The following is a 21,786-nucleotide window of genomic DNA, read 5'->3' as shown; positions in this document are numbered from 1 at the left end:
TACTACGCCATAACTAAATGCTGTGGATGGCATGGAGAAAGCAAGAAAATCAGGAAAACTGGGAAGGTGATAGTAACTGTGAGGGATGACAGTGAAAGAAATAGGCAGGGTGAAGTACATGGTGCTAGAGAGAGAGGAAATGGAGGGAAACATACCAGAAGATGAAAGTAAGCAGCCTGAGGGGGATAAGAGATGGTTGGAAACGTGAAGGAAATAAGACTGAGCAGAGTGGGAACTGAACTGGAAGAAGACAGACAGCAGTGTGGCAGATACATGTTTTCATACATGACAAAGAGAACTACTTTAACTGGACTTGATTCTGATGCATAGACTTGAGTTTGAGAGATCTTCTAAGAAAGGTAAATGAATTTAATTTAAAACTCCATAAAATAGCAATATTTCTAATTTCCTCAGTTTGGGAAGTAGGGTAGAGATGCATGAATTTTGAGGCATACTAGTGACTAAAGAAGTCCTCCTTTTTTTTTTTCCTAAGGCACCATTTTTGAATTCCAAGTCAATGTCTTCAGAATCCCAGACATTACGAAATAAAACACTAAATAAACATATCCTGCATTTAGCAGCAACATCACCAGCCGTGCTTCCATACTAGGTACACAGACCTTCTCTTCAAACACTAAATTAGCATTAACCGCCCTATGAAATGGACTCAACAAATGAATCAGGTATGACAGCTCTAGTTTACATTATCTGCACCTTCTGGAAGATCTAGGGAGTAACGAATTACTGATGTCATGTTCTGTGGACGTTAAAGATGTGGACGTGCACTCACTTTGAAAGCACCTCATTTCATTCCTTCTCTCTTTGTTACTGTTGAGTGTCGTGTGATGATTTCAGTTTTGCCTCGAATGGACCAAGAAGAACTGCCTATCTAAAATCGGTTATGACATGCAGCAAGGCAGCGATCAGGAACAGCTGACAGGCATGTAACATCCCAGACTTTCACAGTTGTTTCAGAAGTGAAAATGTGGCAACTTCATGAATAGCTGGAATGTTTTCTGAAGCAAATACAGAAAATATTCGTATTAATTTATCAGTGTCCTCTTGGAAAGGACAACTAATCCTGCCAAAAAGTACACTGGCACATGTGGAAGCTGGGTAGCTAATCAGCAGGTGTCTAGGGTGGTTTTTTTAATGTCATGCTAACATTCCTTGAGCAAGAGAGTCAGTTCAGGCTTGTGCTTTGCTTTTATTTTGAGCTTTACACTCAGGAAACAGAGCAGAATACTGAACAGTCCATTTTTAGTTATCTTAGATGCATAGCATATTCAGCTAGATTTATTAGCCCATCCACAAGAAATGAAGGGATATCTGTTCTTCCTGTTTGAAATCAGAAAAACACAAAAAAGTGAGTAACACACACACACACAAGGGTACCTAGCTTCCACACTAATACCACCCTGTCACACTGCCACAGTTCTCTCAGCATCAGCGTATTTGGTCCAAGGATGAACAGGATTATTTCAGACGTGCTTATCCTCTGTTATTTTAAATTGTTCCTGAAATATCTGGGACATCTGGAAAATCAGTGATCAATTTGAAGTTTTCTTCTTTGTTACTCTACTTTTATTACATAGACTGTGTTCCTTGATCTGATTTCTCTTTGTTGGGTTCCTCTGTCCTACTCTGCTAAGATGCTACCCTGAATGCACAGAAATCTCAGGAATCTCTCCTTGGTTAACAGCAAACTTGGAGAAACAGCCATTCTTATTTCCCACTGGTGCTGGAGGTAGGAAACCCATGAGAACTTCTTTCTAGTTTAGCCGTGCCGGTTAACACACATTGCCCGCCCAACTGCTGTAAGGGAGGCTTGTGGAGATCCAACTTCACACTAAGCTAGCTCTGCTTTGGAAAGCAATGCTTTGGGTGAAGACCTCCTAAAAGAGGATGTAGTATGTATTAGAGGACCTGAACAAGGATTCGGGTAGCTATTGCCAATCCACTGTGTGATAGCACCAGTAGTGGTATTTTAGAGAACTTGGGTCTATCTACACGAGTTGTAGGCACGACAGTAGCTGCAGTGCAGACATTGTCATCAGGCACAACACGTTGCTAGCCCAAATTTTCTTTTGTGTCGCTACAGATTTGTTGTGGCCATTGCCATTTTCATTTTTCTCCTCCTATGATTGCACACTATGATTTGAATAGTTTTGACTTTCTAGCAAGGAACCTAATGCCACTCAGTGGGAATAACACAGTACTGCAACGAGTAGAAATTCTCTGGCGTTTCTTAGCTTGTGGGCAAAGGATCGCTATAGGGTATAAATCCCTGTCAGTGACTCCTCTGCTGTTGCAGCTGCATACAAATCTATCACTGTTCAGCGGGAAACAAAATGATACTGAACTGCTTTCTGCCAGAGAATGCAACTTACTCATTTATTACGTCTTACCATCTACCAGCTGTGGCAAAGCAATATTCTGCTCTAGAAAACTGTCCTCCAGCTATTCCAGTTATTTCCTGACTTTAGTAGGCAAAACTCAAGTTTAAGAACACCTGCTGAAGTTGTATCTTTTCACATTGCTTAGCTTGATTAACTTCACCACAGCGTGTAAATCTTAAGAGTCGTTAACAGTTGCCTTCACCAGCTTGTGGAAATTGAGCGGAAAAGGCAAAAATGGTGCTTTTCTTTAGCAGTACAGCCAGCCAAAGAATCACAAACCAGTAAACTTATCTTCCATCTGCAGCAAAAAATAAAAGTGCTGAAAAAATGAGGAGACTAACAACCCCTAACATGGATCCATCAAGAACAGTGTCACACCAACACAATTTCCTTCTATGACAAATTAGCCAGTCTGGTGGACAAAGAACACGCTGATGTTGTATCTCAGAGTTAGCAGGTGTCCAGTAACGTTTCACTTGGGAAGGTCATGAGCAAAGTAGCTTTGTTGAAAATATTGCAGGATTGATGCAAAAACTGGTTAGGGATCTACTTTTAGAACACAAAACAGCTAAAAATGGCCTTTGTTAAAATTGGATGTAAAGATGTATTAAATGAGTTTCTGCTGAGGTCTGACTGGGTTATGGTATACATTAATACCCCCTGTAATTACTAGGCAGGTGTTAAACAGATGACATCAACCTGGGAAAGACCACATGTTGGAGAACAGGATTGTAATCCTAAATACTCTTGACAAACTGCAAAAATGTTCCGCAGGAAAAAAGAAAAGAAAAAAGAAAAAAAAAAAGAAAAAAGGAAAAGGGGGAAGAAGTGAAGGTATGACACTTGTACTTGGTAAGTATAGTGAGCAGTGCAGAAGTACAGCCAGCTGCAGGGATACACAACAGGGAATAAGCACAGTGTAGAAAAGGCTCTGGGGGCCACAGTCAGTCTCAAGCTGATCATGAGCCAGGAACGTAAGGACTTTTTTTAAAAGGGGAAACATAAGACCCGGTGGAGACAGCAATAGCCCAGAAAGGCAAAATGCAGCCATAGAGAGGAAGGGAATGAGCCGTCTGCCGTGTCCGAGGCTGCCAGGACGAGGTGCAGGGAACCTCATTCAGGGGGAACACCTCGACCGCCAAGAAGAACGCTGTAGCCCCAGCACCGCCCGGAAAGACCCTCCTCCCCCGCCGCCGGCGGCCCACGGCCGCCCGAAAGGAGATGGCGAACCGCCCGCCCCGCCCCGGCCCGCCCCGCCGCTGACGGCGGCCGTCAGGGGCCGAGCTTCGTGCAGGGCGCTCGCGGCTGCCGCCGCGCTGGGCAGACGCTTGCCGCTCCGCCGTGCCGCCGCCCGGCCATGGAGCTGTGGCAGGTGCCGGAGCTCTTCTCGCGCCTGCCCATGTTCCCCTTCTTCGACCTGGCGCACTACGTGGCCTCCGTCATGGCGCTGAAGGAGCAGCGGGGTGAGCGGCCGCGGGGGCGCGCGGTGGGACGGGACGGGACGGGACGGGACGGGACGGAACGGAGGCGCCCCCTCTCCCCCGCCGTGTTCCCCCGTCCCTGCCCCGCACGCGCGCCGCGTCCCCGCTGTTCTCCGTCCGTCCGTCCGGGCCGGGCCAGGGGCAGGGGCCGGGAAGCCCCCTCCCGCCGGCTGCCCCAGCCCCGCCGGGGCGAGGGCGGCTGCCGCGCAAGATGGCGGGGGGTGCCTGAGGGGAGCCGGGTGCCGGCCGGCGCCCGGGGGGACGGCGTTTGCCCGGGCTTCGCCGCTGGGGCTGTGCGGGAGCTGCAGGTGTCTCGCCCGGGCGGGGGTGCTCGAGCACCTCGGAGCCTTTAGCCTCGAGGCCCGTCCGGCTTGGAAATGGGCAGAGGGGGCTGGCGTGGGCTTTTCCCCGCCACGCTCAGATGGTCTGTCTGTATTTTTTCTTACGGAGAGTGGCCGAACCTCAGTTCTTGTGCGCACTCCCGCAAATTCCGAGGTGGTTTGTGTGTCATTTGGTGCGCGAAAGGTTTGTCAGTGCTCCTCGTGGCCTCTGGAACGACAGCGCAGCAGGCAGAAGTTTCAGGTCTTACACCGAAATGCCGCACAGACCTGTGGCCGGGTGCAGTGCGGGGCTCTGTGGCAGCGGTGTGCCCCTTCCCGCTCTGCCCCTCCCGCGTGCCCTTCTTGTCTCAAAATCCAGATGTTCTTTGCGAGCCTGTAAGCGTGCAAATAAGATCATCTGCTGTCTTCGTTAGTCCGTCTGGCAATAAGTAGTGTCTGCTTGGCTGCAGAAACCACGTAGGAGGCACCTAGCTGAACGTTTCTGGCCTTCTCAGGACTAGAGGCACTGGTGAAATTGGCCAGGAGTCTTGCCGAAAACCTTTTCGCAGTTTAAGATGTAGTAAGTTCCAAGAATAAAAGGACTGACCCTCCTGAAGTTAAGCTTATGGTTGGAGGGGATGATCTTTAAAGATCCCTTCCAACCGAAACCCTTCTGTGATTCCCTGCAGAGCAGGAATGCAAACCAGAGGCCAAGGACCTGCTGTCAGGTATTGCTTCTGAGAGGAGAGATTTCGTATGAGTGCATGTAATGACACTCCAGTCTCTATGTGCTCTGTCTAGAAAATCTTTTGCACTGTGATAGTTAGCCCCAAGCCTAGGTTTTACTTGTCACACATGTAGAGACTAGACTTGTTTGAGTGTTTAGAATAACTACTTGTGGAGTAATTTTGGACTGTTCATCCCAGCTGGTAACTGTGTGGGAAACTAAGCTGACTTTCAGGGTTATAGTGATGATTTGGGAGGTTCTGCTCACTTCATATTGTTAAGGCTCGGGGCTGTTTGTCTAGTGAGACCTGTTCTTCAGTCCCTTCCTGCACGTGTCAAGGTGCATTTTTACTTCTGAGGAGTAAATGCATTTAGCACACTGGGAAGACTGGTGTAAAATGCTTACATATGCTAGCATCTTCCCCAAATTTTGTTACTGGATGCTGCTAAAATTGTTTCTGGGTGCTGACTTGTGGCCTTGTTCAATAGAACTCGTCCATTCAAGACGAGACTTGCTGTCTAAAGGTAATTGGCACTATCACGCACTCCCTTTAAACTGTCCTGTGGAATGGACTCAGGTTTAACAACGAGGACGGAAGGAGTCTCTCCCCTTTGCTAGCATCAGCATCGCTTTAGTGAGAAAGCACTTCCCGACAATGGAGGTGCTGTCAGAAGTCTGGTGAGAACTGCGCCGATAATTTTTTTCTTCTTGGTTTAGTAGCTGGAAAGTTCAGAACTCTTGAGTATTCAAAAGAATACTTTGAATTAAGAACTGTCATTAAGGTGACAGCACACTGGTCTGCTGCTCGCTTACAAGCAGCTTGAACTGAATATTGAATCGTAACTGAAATAGTGGTTATTATGAACTGCTCAGGATGGATATATTATCATTGATTAATCTTCTGCAGGCATTACTATGTATTCTTTTTGGAAGCTTAAACACTATGTATTCCAGGGAAATAGCTGGGTAACCCCAAGTAGCTGATGGTCTAGGAAGCATGTGATCAAGGCAGATACACTGTGGTTTTATCCCAGATTACTGTCTCATGGGAATACCACCTCCCTGCACTGCTGAAAATCAGATTCAGTGTGGGTATTTGTATCACGGATGGGCGCACAGTAGCTGGGACTTTCCAGTGCTTGTAATGAGATTTTCTTGCTGTCTTGTGAGTGCCGATGAACTAAAGCAGTGACAACCAAACCTGTTGCTTTCCACATGTGCTACACGGAGAGTTTTTGGTTAGTGCCTTTGAGGTTGCTTAAGAATTGCTTATTTGTAAATCCAGTCAGCTGTAGAACTGGCAATTTTCTTTTTTGGGGATGGAGGAACAGCAAAAGTTGTTGAGGGTTGAGGATGTGTTGTATTTGGAAGGAACGTGCTGGTTTTGTTCTTGCAAGTTTTCTATGAGATGATTCTGATGATTTGAAGAGGACCAAGTTGTTTTGACATAGTTTTACTAAATTAAATCTGACTTTTTAAATCCTTTTAGCTGAATTCACTGTGTGTGTAAAGTTAGCTAGAGGTCCTAGAAGAACTTCTACAAGTCCTTCTGGTTTGCTCTTTAGAGGTGTGTGTGGTATGTATTTCTGATTGCCCATTTAAGACATGTTGGATAGGTTAAATCAGATGTTACCAAACTGGCAGAAATAGTTTGCTGTTTGCTGAGGTTTTTTTTACTACTCTTGTCTAGAAACAACATTTAAAACTGTATAGACTTTGCATTTTTAAAACCTTATATTTACTTTCTAGAATCTGCCATGTGCAGGACTTGTGGCCTTTTGGCAGATGCTATTCTGCATGGTTGTCTGATGCCTCGTTAGTTTTACAGGATGCATCAGAGGACAAATATAAATGACCATTTGTTTGAAAACATGTGACCCACTTAAAATTGAGTTTGTTTTCTGAAGGGTTACATTGCATTCTTAATTTAGGTAGCAATGCCAAGATGTGCTTTAAATTAGTATCAGCAATTTTTGCCTCATTGTCTTCTAGGTTGAGTATATGCCTTGTTAGAAAGCAGGTATGAATTGTTAAATACTGGCGTTTGAGCCAAGGAAATTCTAATGTTGACCAACAGAAAGAATCCTGAAGTCCAGCAGAGTTACTAATCTCTCGTCCTTTTCCACTTAGGAACCTCCTGAAGAAATTTGGGTGCTTTGTTTTGAGCTTGCTGATAGCGAGCAATCTGGTAGTAATTCCTAGATGTGTCCTCAAACCTGGAAGCTACTTGCTGTTAGTTGTGGGAGAAAGGAAGAGTGGTGAAGTGGTGATTGCTGAAAGGCAGGGGAATGGATTGGCAAAGAGAAGAGAGCGCTAACTAATTTTAAAGCAACTCCAACGTTTCAGCGAATTTTATATTTAAAGGTGTTTTTTTTTTTATCTGGCCTGTACTACAGGAAGTGAAAAATCACAAAAATATTTTCACAAAGTATGTAGGAGAGAAGGCAAGTTGAACTAGAAACAATGATGTCAAAGGTACAACAGAAGTCGATTCAAACCTTTTCAAAGTTGGTACATGAAAATCTTCCATTTTTCCCTTAAAACTAGTCATTACTAGGTGCGTTTGGTTAATCGCAGTCGATGTCCACATGCGTGAAAAATACCATGCAGTGTATTAAATTCAAAGGCACAGCGCCTGCGGTGGTTTCCTTTTGTTATGTTCTTAATCTGACCGACCAGCTGGTGAAGTGAAGGAGCAGCTGGGTTTCAGTTAGCTCTCAGTCCTGCTGCATTTTGTGGGAAGGGAGGAGGGAGTTAGGTATTCTGTTGGAGGCTGCCAGTAAGATGTTCAGATGATTACTTCTCTGCTAACACAAGGTGAGAAGCTTCATGCTGACGACAGGGAGGTTGGTGCACCCCCACCTGATGATGAATGTCTGAGGTGCAAGGTCTTTTTTTGCTTACTCCTATTCTGGAGGCTGACAGTCCTTGCACGTGGAACCTCCTGTCACAATCTGGTTACTGGTCTCGATCCAAGACCAGACTACTGTGCAGATTACATCCAGTATTACATATGTCCAGGGGTTAAAGTTTGTGCATAATGCAACAGCTGGTCTCTTAGCAGAACTCCCCTGTTCCAGCACATGTTCCCTTGTGATTTGTGACTTACACTGGCTGCCTCCATGAGCTGGGTTTTCTGGTTGTGCTGTAAAGTTCAGCGTGTTTCTTCTCTGTAGGGTCACTTAGTGCTGTAATGCCGCAGCAGCATTTAGTGGAGTTACTCAACAGAGAGACTGCTGGCAACCATGGGGGTAGGATATTCTTTGTTGCAAGAAAGGGAGTTCAGTCCTCTTATGCTAGTCCCTTCATGGGATGCCCCATCCCTGGAAGTGTTCAAGGCCAGGCTGCATGAGGCTTTGAGCAACCTGGTGTAGTGGAGAGTGTCCCTGCCCATGGCAGGGGGGTTGAAACTAGATGATCTTTGAGGTCCCTTCCAACCCAAACCATTCTATGATTCTGTGGTTCTCTAAAGTAGGTATATAGTGGTACTTGTAATGAGTCTGTGCCATCAGATGAGAATAATTCTATGTGGTAAGGAAACCGCTGTAACTCTTTTGGAGCAGGGAGTGTGTACTTAATATAAATTTGCATTTTTTTTTCTGACTACAATGGCTGTCAGCGTTTGTAGATACTTTTCATTTTAATGAAGAAACCTCAGTGTAGTAAGCACGAACCACTGATACCTGTTTCAAATAGGTTGCTGAAAATAGGTTGCTGAAAATAGGTCCACATTCAGCCATATGGGATCTGGATGTAACGGCCTACTTTATACTTTCACTTTTGATTTTAAGTAATAGTAGCAGGTTTTAGAATTTTCTACTGTTTCATAGATTTCATAGATTTTTCATAGATTTTCTAGGTTGGAAAAGACCTTAGAGATCATCCAGTCCAACCGTCCCTAATCTCCCATTAAACCATATCCCTAAGTAGTTCATCCACCCTTTTCTTAAACACATCCAGGGATGGGGACTCAGCCACCTCCCTGGGCAGCCTGTTCCAGTGGCTGACAACCCTTTCAGAGAAGAAATACTTCTGTTAGTTACATGCGCGTGAACAATAATCGATAGCTACTTTGGAGAAGTGGTAATAGTGCTCCTTTTTTTTTTGTATTGGCTGTTACATGGGAATCTGGAATATGTTATAGCTGTGCCAGCGCTAAAACCGGAATAATCTTGTTAATGCTGTTGTATCAAGTGAAATGTATTGAGAGTGCTGTATTCTCTTTGATACATGTGAGCTTCTTGCCTTGAGTAAGAAGCTTCTTTCGCACAGAAGTGTCTGAAACATCCGGAGTGTTTCCTCTGAATGGTGAACATGCCCGATTTCATTCTGGGGCAGACACCACTAGGTTTCATGTTTGCTTTTGTGAACTTCAGCACTTGGACTGAGGAAAATTAAACTAGTTGAGGCAAAGAGTGCTCAGCATGTGTGAAAGGGGAAGCTTTGGCAGCATTGGACTTTTGAAGTGGAAAGAAATAGTCAAAAAACAAGTACTTGAGGCTATTTCTGGCTTACAGTGTTGTTTCCCTCTGAAACTGGTTAAGGCTTCCCATTGCCTCTAGCATCATCTTTTGATATTAAATACTCTTTTGGCATAGTTCAATTGCAAGATAAAAGGGATAATTAATTTTAAAGATAACAAACCAAACCAAACTGTGAACTTTTTACCAATAAGGGAAACCTAAGTGTGTCATTTTGGCTTCAGGTAACCTTTTTTCCTCTGTTCGGGATTGCAGGTGAAACTAATTAATAATTGTTTTGGATATTGCTTTCATTTTGGTCAGCAAACACAGTTAGCAGGGTGTTACAGGGGAAAAGGAAAAAGGGTGACCTTGAATTCATGAACACTCAAAAGCAGAAATGGAATTTGTAGAATAACCCCCCAAACATTACCCATACCAATCCTGTCTAGGTCAGCAAAGCCACTTTTGTATTTTTAATACAAATTGGAGAGCAGCTGTGTATCTCTCCCAGATTATTACCAATGAGATCTCTCAGCCGTGCTCCGAAAGCTTTTTCTTCTTGGTAGCCAAACAGTTATACTAAACCAACTTACCACAAATGTTCAGAGAATGCAATGTCAGTCTTTCATTTAGATAGCATACGCTTAGGTCAGGGCACTCTGAACTTTGTGTTCCTGAAGACGTTTACTATGTGGCCTAGAGATTTCTGCAGGGTTTTTCATTACCTAAAAGAAAATGTGGGGCTGCATGACTTGAAAGTTACTGAGTTCTAAAACACAATGTGATTCTCAGATACTGATTTCTATTTCTGCGTCCTTTCCCTTTGTTTCAGGAGCTGTGGAAGTATCAGTCCGAAGTCCAATTGCCTGCTGGTTTAGTGCTATGCTTTATTGCTTCGGTGGGTCCGTTCTGTCTTCGTTGATGCTTGCAGAACCTCCCGTAGCATTTCTGGCAAAGGGCACAAATATTCTACTGGCATCTTCGGTCTGGTAAGCAGCCACAACTGAGAGGAGTAGTATTGGTTATGAGGAAGCTATAGTTTTTCTGGAAACTGAGATAATACCATCAAGCTACCCTGTAAATCAGAAGCTTAACTTAAAACTTTTAGGATTAGGATGATGTGTCTTCATCCAGAAAGTCAGTGCAGCAAAATAGCTCTTATGATCTTGTTCTGAAAGAGTAAGATGCTCAGAATAGAGCAACTTTAGTGACTGAGCATTTCATTATACAACAAGAGTAGATTATTGCTGGTGAAGCAGCTGAAAATATTATTTTGGAAGAAAATGTAGTTCAGTTACTGCTTTTCTGGATATAGGGAAGTCATAAATGGAGTCTAGTTTTTCAGCAGTAGCTCTTGATGGCCAGAACATGACTGATGTAAAAATTTGAAACTTTTCTGTAATTGGAGATCTAGGACATAGATCATCTTCAATCTCCTCTAGTTTCTGCTTCTTGATACCATTTTTTTTTTTCTGTGTTTTGCCTTTCCCAAATGTGTTGGTGTTATAGTGGAAGTCAGTAGAGAGCTGGAGGGGTAGTCAAGTATGAGAACGAGGCAGCAATTTGACCTGTTTTGGAATTCAAAAAGAGCACTGGAGTTATTGTCCTATAAACGCGGCCTTCCAGGGGAGTTCATCTCTTGCAGAAGGTGATCTTTGAAGACACTCTCAAACTTTACCAAATTTGTGAGGAGCAGTGGGTTTTTGAATTTAAAAATCACAATTTTTGTCTTAGAAGAGTTTTATAGTTTTATCTGCTTGAAATACTTTACTATCTTCCTCGTAGCCTGTTAGGTTTTATAACTACGAATTGATTTAAATGAAAGTTAGTGTTTCTATGTATCTGTGCGTATCTATATATTAGTCCTCTGGTCTTCATGTTGCAATGGAAGATGCAGACAGACTTCATTTAGGCAAATCAGTGAAATGAATGATGTGCAGTAAATAGTGCAGCACTAACAAAGCTTATAGAATCTGCTTATAGTTTGTATTAGTCTAAAACAGTGACAAAACTGCTTGTTTTAACAAATGACATCAGTTAGGAGTACATGTAAACAGAATATGGTTTGTGTTGAACTTAGGTGGTCAAGTGTGATTTGCTGTGCACGAATAAAATGAGGTTTTAGTGGGGAACTGTGAATGTTATGAAACGTTTTAAGCTTCTTGTTTTACAGAGTTCTCTCTTCATGAGTATAATGACTTTAATTCTTGGTCTTAAATCACGTGAAATGAAATTCCCCAAACCATGCGTAAAACTGGGAAAGGGGTTTTGCCGTGCTTGAGAAATGCTCTTGAATAGTCTGTAGGACAGCGACATCTTCTGTCAGTAAGTGTTGCCAGCAGAAATTACAGACGAAAATCCAGTTACCTGTTCCTCGCTGTTCTAAGCCCACATTCTGCAATTGTGAATGAATTCTTGTCGGTGTTGTCTGTTGACTACATGGCTATTTGCAGTATCCATTAAAATACATGCTCTGTATACATGTTTGGATTCGTATCAACTGAAGCTTGGTTGCATATAAAGGCAATGGAATTTACAAAAGAAAACAGAAGGAATATAAGTAGAGCTAAAACTGAACACTGGACCAATACTTAGCTATTAATGTACATTCTAGTATCTTTGTTGTACGTGAGAAATGGGCTATTGCATGCTACATTCTGGGACGTCTTGAAGAGAAGAAGCTTTAGAAGTTTTCATTGGCAAGGTACTATATCCACTGCAGCAAAAGCTGATCTATAACGAGGACAGGACTTCAGATAAACCTTGCCTTTCTGTGGAGGAAGCTTCCTGGCATTCTGCTGTAAAGCATAAGCCTGTTTTTTCTGCATGGTTGGGGATGGACTGAAACAAAAAAACCCCCACAAACAATGAGGGCTGTCCTGCTTTCTAACTCTAACCATGAAGCATGACTCTTCTTAGTTGTGGTGTCTGCTAGTATTGCTAGTGAAGTAAACTAGATATGAGAGGTACATCTCTGCCTTGCAGCCTGAGTAAACAGGAGAATGATACAGCCTTAGAAATTCTTGGTAGACAGATTTGAGCTCAGAAGCCTAAACCAACAGGCAAGTATTTTTTTTAATTTTTTTTTCAGAATATGGAAGAGTACCCCTCTCATCTTTTAAAGGCTTTCTCTGCTTTTATTTAATTATTACTCTCTTATTCATGTGCTGAGATAATCTAGATACTTAATCTTGATTTTTTTTTTTTTGAGACCTTGAATGTCTCTGTAAAAACTGAATTTTGTTTATGATTAAAGAAATACAATATAACACCATATAATCTAATCTTTGAGAATTTACTGTCAGTTTAGGATTTCATTGTTAGCCATATTTAACTTTACTTTCTTTTAAAAGCAAGTTAATAAAATATATTATTAAATTTTGAGTACTGTACTTTCAACACTTTGGAAAAAGAAATGTGCTTGTAATTGGCAAGCTGGAAAAGCTAGAATTGGTGGTTACTGTATACCTATCAGTATGAAAGCATAGTGTCAGCAGGTAATTTACCACCCTGTTGTGACACTGTTAAAAAAACCAAACCAAAACAAAAAAACCTCCCACTAAACAAAAAATAACCCACAAAAAAAACAAACCACACAAAGTCAGTCAGACACTAATTTAATAATTTAAATTATAAAAACCTGGTATGTAAACTGTCGAACACTTGTTTAAATTTAAAGCTATTTCTTATGTACTTCAGTGGATTCTTCTCTGGGACAATGAGGCAGTAAGAACGATTTCAAATAAAGTTTGATAATTTGGGTGCAAGAGCTCAAGGACGCTCGAAAGCATTTCAAATTTGTTCCAGTATATCTACCACACAAGACAGTGAGTTATCAGTAGTATATCATGCATTGCTAGTGATATTCCAAAAATACCTTTAAAAGTTATTAGAATGTTAATTCCTTAGCAAAAACTTTTGAATGCTGCTAATGGGTTTTCTCATAATTTTCAGGTATCTTGTGTTTTACTGCCCACAAGACATATTCTACCAGTGCTTTGCCTTTCTGCCTCTTCGGCTTCTGGTTGCAGGAATGAAAGAAGTGACTAGGACATGGAAGATAACGGCTGGCGTTGCACATGCGGACAGTCACTTCAAAGACGCCTGGCTTGTCATGGTAGCTGTGGGCTGGGCCAGAGGTAACATGCATTACATCTTGTTCTGACGGATTGTGATGTTTTGGAGTGGTATTTAAATGGCTAGGCTTTCACTATAACTGTAGCACCATTCCTTGTTGTGCTGGGTATGATAGTCCTAATACAGCCTGTTGTTGCCTCAAGGGAAAAGCCTGTGTGGCAGTTTTTCTGCCTGATTAAGGGTGGCATTGAATGACTTTAAGGGAGGTTCATCGTATTCCTTCAGAAGGTCTTGCAAGGACTTGTAGGATGGGCAGTTGGTGGCAATAAAAATACAGATCTCTTGGGTAGCTTCAGTGCTATGACTAGACTTTCCAACAGCCTGTTTCCTCAGAGCTGTTTTCCTTGCATGTTGCTGAAGAAGAGAACTTGTTTTCTTAGCTTTCTGGGTTGCAACCATTAGCTGATTTTAAACACAGGAATGAACCTTCCTGCCAGCCTGCTGTTTGGAGTTTGACTCTGGAAGCTACCTTCCTAGCAGCTGTATTTGTAAGTCACAATGTTATAACCACTTCAGGAAGTAGTAGTGCAGCTCTTGTTTCTATTTGCTTGTTTCTGTTCTGCTTTGAGTAACAACTTATGTTAATGTGATGGTCTTTTTTCTTTTCCCATGTTGTGATACCGATTGGTCTCGTTGGCCAGTGTCTAACACCTCCTTATGTCTTGCCTTCTTTTAATATAAAAATACATACCACCTTTTCTCACAGAGGGTCCTCATGCTTTATAGAAACACTCTGTACTTACGTGACAACGTGAAGAAGGGAATGATGTGAGCCTCTCTGGAGATTTACTTTGACAATTCAGGCATTTGTTTGTGGCAATGAGTGAATCAGTTCAGATGCTATCACAAAAAGGTGAACTCAAGGTTCTTGCCAAGTAGCTAAACCTCTGAGGTTTCATGTTGGGCGCGCAAGTCATGCATGTTTAAAAGATTGGATTAATCTCCTTAAGTCTGAGCTTTGGATGCCACATTTGGCACCTGGTGTAAAGAGTTTTTCCGGGAGCAATAATAGGTTGTGCAGCAGTGGTAGCAGTCAGTGGGGGCTTATAGTAAATCTTGGCAATTTCAGGAGCTGGTGGTGGCCTAATTTCCAACTTTGAGCAGCTGGTGAGAGGAGTATGGAAACCTGAAACCAATGAACTACTGAAGATGTCCTAGTAAGTTTTTCTTAAAAAGACTGCAACATATTAACTGTTGTTTTGCTGACTCCTTGTCTTGACACTTTTAAAGGTTCAGATTTTGAGGGGGAAAAAAAAAAAAGAAAAAGGCAAGCAGTAGGAAATGTTGGTAATCAATGCTTTGGTGTGTATCTTGTGGAGGATTGGTTTTAGTCATTTTAGGTTCACAGCACGAGAACACCAAATGGGAGGATGTATCAACAGAAATTATTTGGCAGAAAGCAGTATTGAGTCGGTAGGAAGTTGCTGGAAAGCAACATTTAGTCAATTTGTCTTACAGGGACATGATCTTCTATCCAAAATGAAAGGATAGTAGTACCAGAAGTATACAAGTGAAGTCTGCATTTTTGCCGCGTGTTCTGAGCATCACTAAGATGGCTTCCTTTGCGTTTTGTCCCTCGTACTTTCTCTGCCAGTGCTGTTTTCCTCCATCAATATCAATTTTTGAGAAGGTGCAAATTGGTTATTCAATATAGCAAAAATGTACTGCAAGATAGGAAATGTTACTTATCTTGCAGAAGCACAGAATTACTAAACTGTAATATTCCCATTTTAGCTCCCAGTTTAGTCTGTACAGTAAAAGGAGAATTGAGACAGGCTAGAAAGCCACAAGCTACTGTTGTAAGTCAAGATAAGCTGACTGTGGTAATTTCCTAAAATTCATTTGATCTATGTTACTGTCAAGTCTTTGGAAATAATATTTATTTTTAAACTTACTTTGCTTTTCTGCATCATCCCCTCTTAGCAACAAAGAATAACAGAATAGCAATTTGAAGTCTTTCTTTTGGAAATATTTCAACTTTTTACGGCTTGTGTTAGTTGTTGGCTTTTTCTGAAATTCCACGTTTAGAATTTCTCTCTCTTAGTCAGGGCCTGAGTGGCTGCAGTCTTGAAAGCAAAATTCCGCAATGTGGATGTCACTGTCAAAAACAGCACAGTAAACCCAAATAACGCTGTACTTAGAGATGCAACACTAGAAAAATGCATACAGACTGTGGCAGCGCTTGTTCCATGGTGGTTGTGGTTCATAGTAACTCAAGAACTATTTTTAAAATTCTGTTTAATATATAAGGCTTAAGAATATGAAATGAAAGTAAGTTACAAAGTTAAACGGATAAAACATTCTGCAAATGAATGGGATGCCTGTATACACAGAGTTGTTTTTCAGACTTGCTAAGCAGGAAGTTGATGCAGGGTATTTCTGAGTTACTGAAAACACAGTGAAGAATTTGTCTACACTAGATGCTCTATGAGAACAGGAATGTCATCTGTATGTCACATGTAGATGCAGATTAAGAAATGCACAGAATTTTTCTGCCAGTATATGAGTGCTCTCTCTTCAGATGACTGTAGAAAACTGTCCAAAGTTCTCTTTGTTTTCTAACTGCATAACTAGGAAGGGATTTACCACACTGAATCATAGAATCATACAATCATAGAATGGTTAGAGTTGGAAGGGACCTCAAAGATCATCTAGTTCCAACCCCCCTGCCATGGGCAGGGAAACCCTCCACTACACCAGGTTGCCCAAAGCCTCATCCAACCTGGCCTTGAACACTTTCAGGGCTGGAGCATCCAGAACTTCTCTGGGCAACCTGTTCCAGTGCCTCACCACCCTCAGAGGGAAAAATTTCTTCCTTATATCTAATCTAAATCTCCCCTCTTTCGTTTTAAATCCATTTCCCCTTGTCCTATCACTACATGCTCTTGTAAAAAGTCCCTCTCCAGCTTTCCTGTAGGCCGCCTTTAAGTACTGGAAGGCTGTGATAAGATCACCACGAGCCTTCTCTTCTCCAGGCAGAACAGCCCCAAATCTCTCAGCCTGTCTTCATAGCAGAGGTGTTCCAGCCCTTGGATCATCTTCGTGGCCCTCCTCTGGACCCGCTCCAGCAGCTCCATGTCCTTCTTGTGTTGCAGACTCCAGAGCCGAATGAGTATTCCAGGTGGGGTCTCACAAGAGCAGAGTCGAGGGGCAGAATCACTTCCCTCAACCTGCTGGCCACGCTCCTTTTGATACAGCCCAGGATGCGGTTGGCTTTCTGGGCTGCCAACGCGCATTGCCGGCTCATGTTGAGCTTCTCATCCATCAGCACTCCTGAGTCCTTTTCCTCAGGGCTGCTCTCAATCCATTCTCTGCCCAGCCTGTACTTATGTTTGGGATTGCCCCGACCCACGTGCAGGACCTTGCACTTGGCCTTGTTGAACTTCATGAGGTTCTCACAGGCCCACCTCTCCAGCCTGTCGAGGTCCCTCTGGATGGCATCCCTTCCCTCCAGCGTGTCCACAACACCACACAGCTTGGTGTCATCTGCAAACTTGCTGAGTGTGCACTCAATCCCACTGTCCATGTCGCCAACAAAGATGTTAAATAGCACTGGCCCCTGAGGAACACCACTCGTCACAGGCCTCCACATGGATATTGAACTGTTGACCACAAATCTAAGTGCGACCATCCAGCCAATTCCTTATCCACCCAGGGGTTCATCCGTCAAATCCATGTTTTTCCAATTTAGAGACAAGGATATTGTGTGGGACGGTATCAAATGCTTTGGATAAGTCCAGGTAGACAATGTCAGTTGCTCTTTCCCTATCCATCAATGCTGTAACCTCATCATAGAAGGCCACCAAATTAGTCAGGCAGGATTTTCCCTTAGTGAAGCCATGTTGGCTGTCACCAATCACCTCCTTATTTTCCATGTGCCTTAGTGTAGTCGCAGGTAGTATCTGCTCCATGATCTTGCCAGGCACAGAGGTGAGACTGACTGGCCTGTAGTTCCCTGGGTCTTCTTTTTTTCCCTTTTTAAAATGGGGGCTATGTTTCCCCTTTTCCAGTCATTGGGAACTTCACCAGATTGCCACAACTTCTGAAATATGATGGATAGCGGCTTAGCAACTTCCTCCGCCAGCTCCCTCAGGGCCCGTGGATGCACCTCATCAGATCCCATGGACTTGTCCACCTTCAGGTTCTTTAGATGGTCTCGAACCTGGTCTTCTCCTACCGTGGGCTGTTCTTCATTCTCCCAGTCCCTGCCTTTGCCTTCTGTGACTTGGGCTGTGCAGCTGGAGCTCTTGCCAGTGAAGACTGAGGCAAAGAAGTCATTGAGAACCTCAGCCTTCTCCATATCCCAGGTAGCCAGGTCCCCCGTTTCCTTCCGGAGAGGGCCTACATTTTCCCTAGACCTCTTTTTGTCACTGACATATCTATAGAAGTTTTTCTTGTTGCCCTTGATGTCCCTGGCCAGATTTAACTTTATCAGGGCTTTAGCTTTCCTAACCTGATCTCTGGTTGCTCGGACAATCGCTCTGTGTTCTTCCCAGGCTATCTGTCCTTGCTTCCACCCCCTATAGACCTTCTTTTTGTGTCTGAGTTGGTCCAGGAGCACCTTGTTCATCCACGCAGGCCTCCTGGTGTTCCTACCTGACTTTCTCTTTGTTGGGAGGCACCGCTCCTGAGCATGGAGGAGGTGATCCTTGAATATTAACCACCTTTCTTGTGCCCTTCTTCCCTTCAGGGCTTCATCTCATTGTACTCTAGCAAGGAGATCCCTGAAGATGCCAAAGTCTGCTCTCCTGAAATCCAGGGTAGTGAGCTTACTGTGCACCCTCCTTGCTTCCCTAAGAATCTTGAATTCCACCATTTCATGATCACTGCAGCCAAGGCTGTCCTTGAGCGTCACATTCCCCACCAGCCCTTCTTTGTTGGTGAGAACAAGGTTCAGCAAAGCACCTCTCCTCATTGGTTCCTCTACCACTTGGAGAAGGAAGCTATCATCCATGCATTCCAGGAACCTCCTGGATTGCCTATGTCCTGCTGTGTTGTCCCTCCGACAGATAATCAGGGTGGATGAAGTCCCCCATGAGGACCAGGGCTCGTGAATGTGAGGCTGCTCTTGTCTGTCTGTAGAGGGCCTCATCCACTCGGTCCTCCTGGTCAGGTGGTCTGTAGCAGACCCCTACATCTATGTCCCCTTTCCCTGCTGTCCCTTTAATCCTGACCCATAAGCTCTCAGTTGGGACCTCATCCGTCCCCAGGTGCAGCTCCATGCACTCCAGCTGGTCTTTGACATAGAGATAGCTGGAAGATGTAAATCTTTGCATGCCTCAAGCCAACACAGTCATGTTGGCAAAACCTGATAATATAGGCCTGGCTCAAGTCATGTATAAGCTGACTACAACCCTAGAAGTGGTGGAGTGTCACAGTGGAACGAGATGATGTTGTTATTCAACACCTTAAGCAGCTTCGTGGAGTACCTAACATCTGGAGTACAGGATAGGAACCTGTTTTTAAGTCCAGTCAGAGTAGTGCAAGCTTTGTAATTTAACTTTTCAGTAAGATACGTTGGGAGAAGAAGAATGGGAGCAAGCTGGCATAGAAAGTCTGAACAGAGGCACAGATTTGAGGACGATTTGTCAAACACGAGTTTGCTGTATGTGTAAAGTAGTGCTGAACTTGGTGCTTATCCATATTGTGGACAGAAAGCATGGTAATAGTATATAAAGTGAAAGTCTTAGTTTAATCATAGCTGGATTGTGGACCTGATCACTGTTACCACAAGTTTTCATTAGTTCTATTCAGAAACAATTCTTTTGCACACTGAGAACATCTATTGCATTTCAGGTCATGCCAGCTTTCACTATGAGTAGAAAAGAGAACTTAACATTGTTTCTTTTGTTTCCAGCCCTGTGAAGGTAACTTTGATAGGAGCAGTTCTTTTCACATTGCAACACAGCCACTACTTGCCAATAGCAAGACACAACCTTGTGTTTTTATACACTGTCTTTCTTGTGGTCTCCAAGGTAAGCATGTGAAAGCATTGCAAATATCTGAACAACAGAAAATATTTTACTGCATTATTTCAGAGCAGATGATACACCCTCAAACATCCTAACGCAAGTTTGAATAAATGCTTCTGGATAGGAAGGCTAGCTCTTGCTGAAGTCTTAAATTTATGTTTAGTCTTCTATACATGAGCAGAGCAGACGACCTGTTCTGTTACTGATACTGTTCAATGTATGGAAAGAAAAACCAAAATTTTTTTTTTTTTAAAAAAAGGCATGCAGCAGTTGACATGCTAGGCTTGTATGTCAGCAATCTCAGACAAAGCTTATGTTTGTAGAAAGAAACTCTGGGGTTCCCTGCCTTTAGCTAGGCTTAATGCCTTCCTTGTACCTGTGCAGTCATCTTTGGGTTTGCAGGACAAGTCAGCTACATTCTCATATAGCTTAAAGTGTTTGCAACATAGATGTTTAAGTGGAAAGAGAAAGTGTGTCAAAACTGTTTTGAAGTACCTGTAACTGCTTTTATAATAAAATAGATACTACTTCTCTATTGAATCGTTTAATCCCTCCAGTCTTGTTCATTTCCAGCATGATACCTGTCTTCAGGATTATTAGCTAATAAGAAAGTGTAGACTCGGTGTTAGCAGAAGTCTGGTCGTTTTAAGAGCTTAAGAGCTGCTGTTGAACAGCCTATGGAATGTCTTAAAGTGCTGGTTGCCAGTCGCCTTTCTGTGAAGTAGCTGCCAAGTTTAATTTTAGAGAAGTTGCTTCAGGGAGTTGAGACTTCAGGCCGATGCTCACAATTCTCCACCTAAACCAATAAAGGCATTGTTGAACTGGGGATGCTGGGAATGGAGAAGGGAAGGAATTTTATTCTAGAAGTGAGAAAGCTGTCTTCAGAAGCTGGCTGTCAGGCTGCACTGAAGTGCATGAGTTCTTAAACTGATGGTCATCCTGACAATCAGGAGCTTGGGCATCCACTTAACTGATAAAGCAACAGTTGTGGATCTGGCATAGTCCCCTAGTTCTGTCTTGTTTTAGAAACCTTTCATGCCTGTGAAAACTGTAGAAACTGTTGCAATGTAAACTTGTCCAGTACCTGGGTCTACAAAGCAGTTTTTTCTATGCTGGTTCCAAGTCACGTATTCTAAGTAATTTCCATTTAAATCTCTGTTGCTGACTTCAACTTTATGCAATGAGTATAGCTGTCTGGAATTCTAACTAAGGTCTGGCTGTGCATATATATTTAGGTGCTTACACATTGCATTCTTTCAGTTTAAATGGAAGTAGCTGCTCTGTTTACAGTTTTTTAGTTTGCACAAGGTACAAAACTCACACATATATGTTGCTCTTCAGCTTAGTTGTATGACGTTAAATATAGTTTACTCTTATGATGATTTCAGTGAACTGAGAGAGTTTTTTGTGCACGTTGTTTGTGTATAGCTGTGCGAAGAGTGTAGGTGAGAAAGAAAAGCATTCTTTGATCAATTCAAGCTAAAATGAATATATTTGTGTTCTTGGTAGCATGGCTTCATGCTTGTGTAGGAAGTTAGAAATGCCATACATTGATTCAGCTTTGAACTTTTTTACAATCATTATGAAGTCATTAAAACTTTTATTGTAACTTGATCCTCCTTCCTCACAGGTAACAATGATGTTGACAAGATCTGCAACTTCTCCATTTGCTCCCTTTGAGGCTGCATTAGGCCATATCTTCTTTGGCTTGCAAAAGACACCATCCAAAGCGAAGGGTGAAGGTGCTACATCTTCCAATGGCTCTTCAGTCTGTGACCGGTCTTCTTCAGAACAGCACCATGATGGTGTTAAGAAAAGACAGACAAAGAAAACGGAATAAGTGGCGTAAAATCCTTGATGTTCGTAACCTTTCAAGATGTTTCTATTTCAGATTAGGCTGACTGAGAAATTTGTTTAAAGAAATGCATACGAGGAGAGAACAGGGCTGTATATTGCTGTGTTGTTTGCCTTCAGAATGTGTTTTGTAAGCTACTCTTCACATGTTGGATTTGTAAGTTAAATTTTTATAGTCATCACAAGTTTACTAAATTTTGTATTTATGAATAACTTTAAATGCTTGCATACTAAAAAGACAGTTTCAAAATGTGACAATCAGCATTGTTATTTTTTTTTGATGTATCACTTGTTTCGCCTCTTTCCCTCCCCCTCCTTTCCCCCAGTTCTTGTGTTTCATTTGGACAGCATGGACTTGCACTGTCAAGTGTTCACAGTAGCACGTCCCAAGTAAGAAGGTAATCAACTGAGTAAGGCTTAATCACACTGTACT

General features: G+C 42.7%; 1 protein-coding gene across 1 annotated transcript; it reads left to right on the top strand.

Annotated features, from left to right (window-relative positions):
- Positions 1-3,732: 3,732 nt before the first annotated feature.
- Positions 3,733-21,497, top strand: TMEM38B (transmembrane protein 38B). The gene is made up of 6 exons (XM_086629169.1): positions 3,733-3,862; positions 10,223-10,379; positions 13,345-13,529; positions 14,597-14,684; positions 19,385-19,502; positions 21,130-21,497. Exons 1-6 carry the CDS (start codon positions 3,757-3,759, stop codon positions 21,337-21,339), a joined length of 864 nt encoding a protein of 287 aa, XP_086485295.1. The 5' UTR covers positions 3,733-3,756; the 3' UTR covers positions 21,340-21,497.
- Positions 21,498-21,786: the final 289 nt, after the last annotated feature.

Source organism: Tauraco erythrolophus, chromosome Z (assembly GCF_009769465.1).
Source record: "Tauraco erythrolophus isolate bTauEry1 chromosome Z, bTauEry1.pri, whole genome shotgun sequence".
In the NCBI taxonomy this organism is placed as follows: Eukaryota; Metazoa; Chordata; class Aves; order Musophagiformes; family Musophagidae; genus Tauraco; species Tauraco erythrolophus.
Note: the sequence above shows the minus strand (reverse complement) of the source record. Positions and strands in the feature narration are given on the sequence as shown.

Bases quoted from the DNA above. Each gene is read 5' to 3' on its own strand.
- TMEM38B (XM_086629169.1), top strand. From the start codon at position 3,757: ATGGAGCTGTGGCAGGTGCCGGAGCTCTTCTCGCGCCTGCCCATGTTC. The intron at 13,530-14,596 runs GTAACATGCATT...TGGCAATTTCAG, and splicing joins AGCTGTGGGCTGGGCCAGAG to GAGCTGGTGGTGGCCTAATT. The intron at 14,685-19,384 runs GTAAGTTTTTCT...TTTTGTTTCCAG, and splicing joins GAACTACTGAAGATGTCCTA to CCCTGTGAAGGTAACTTTGA.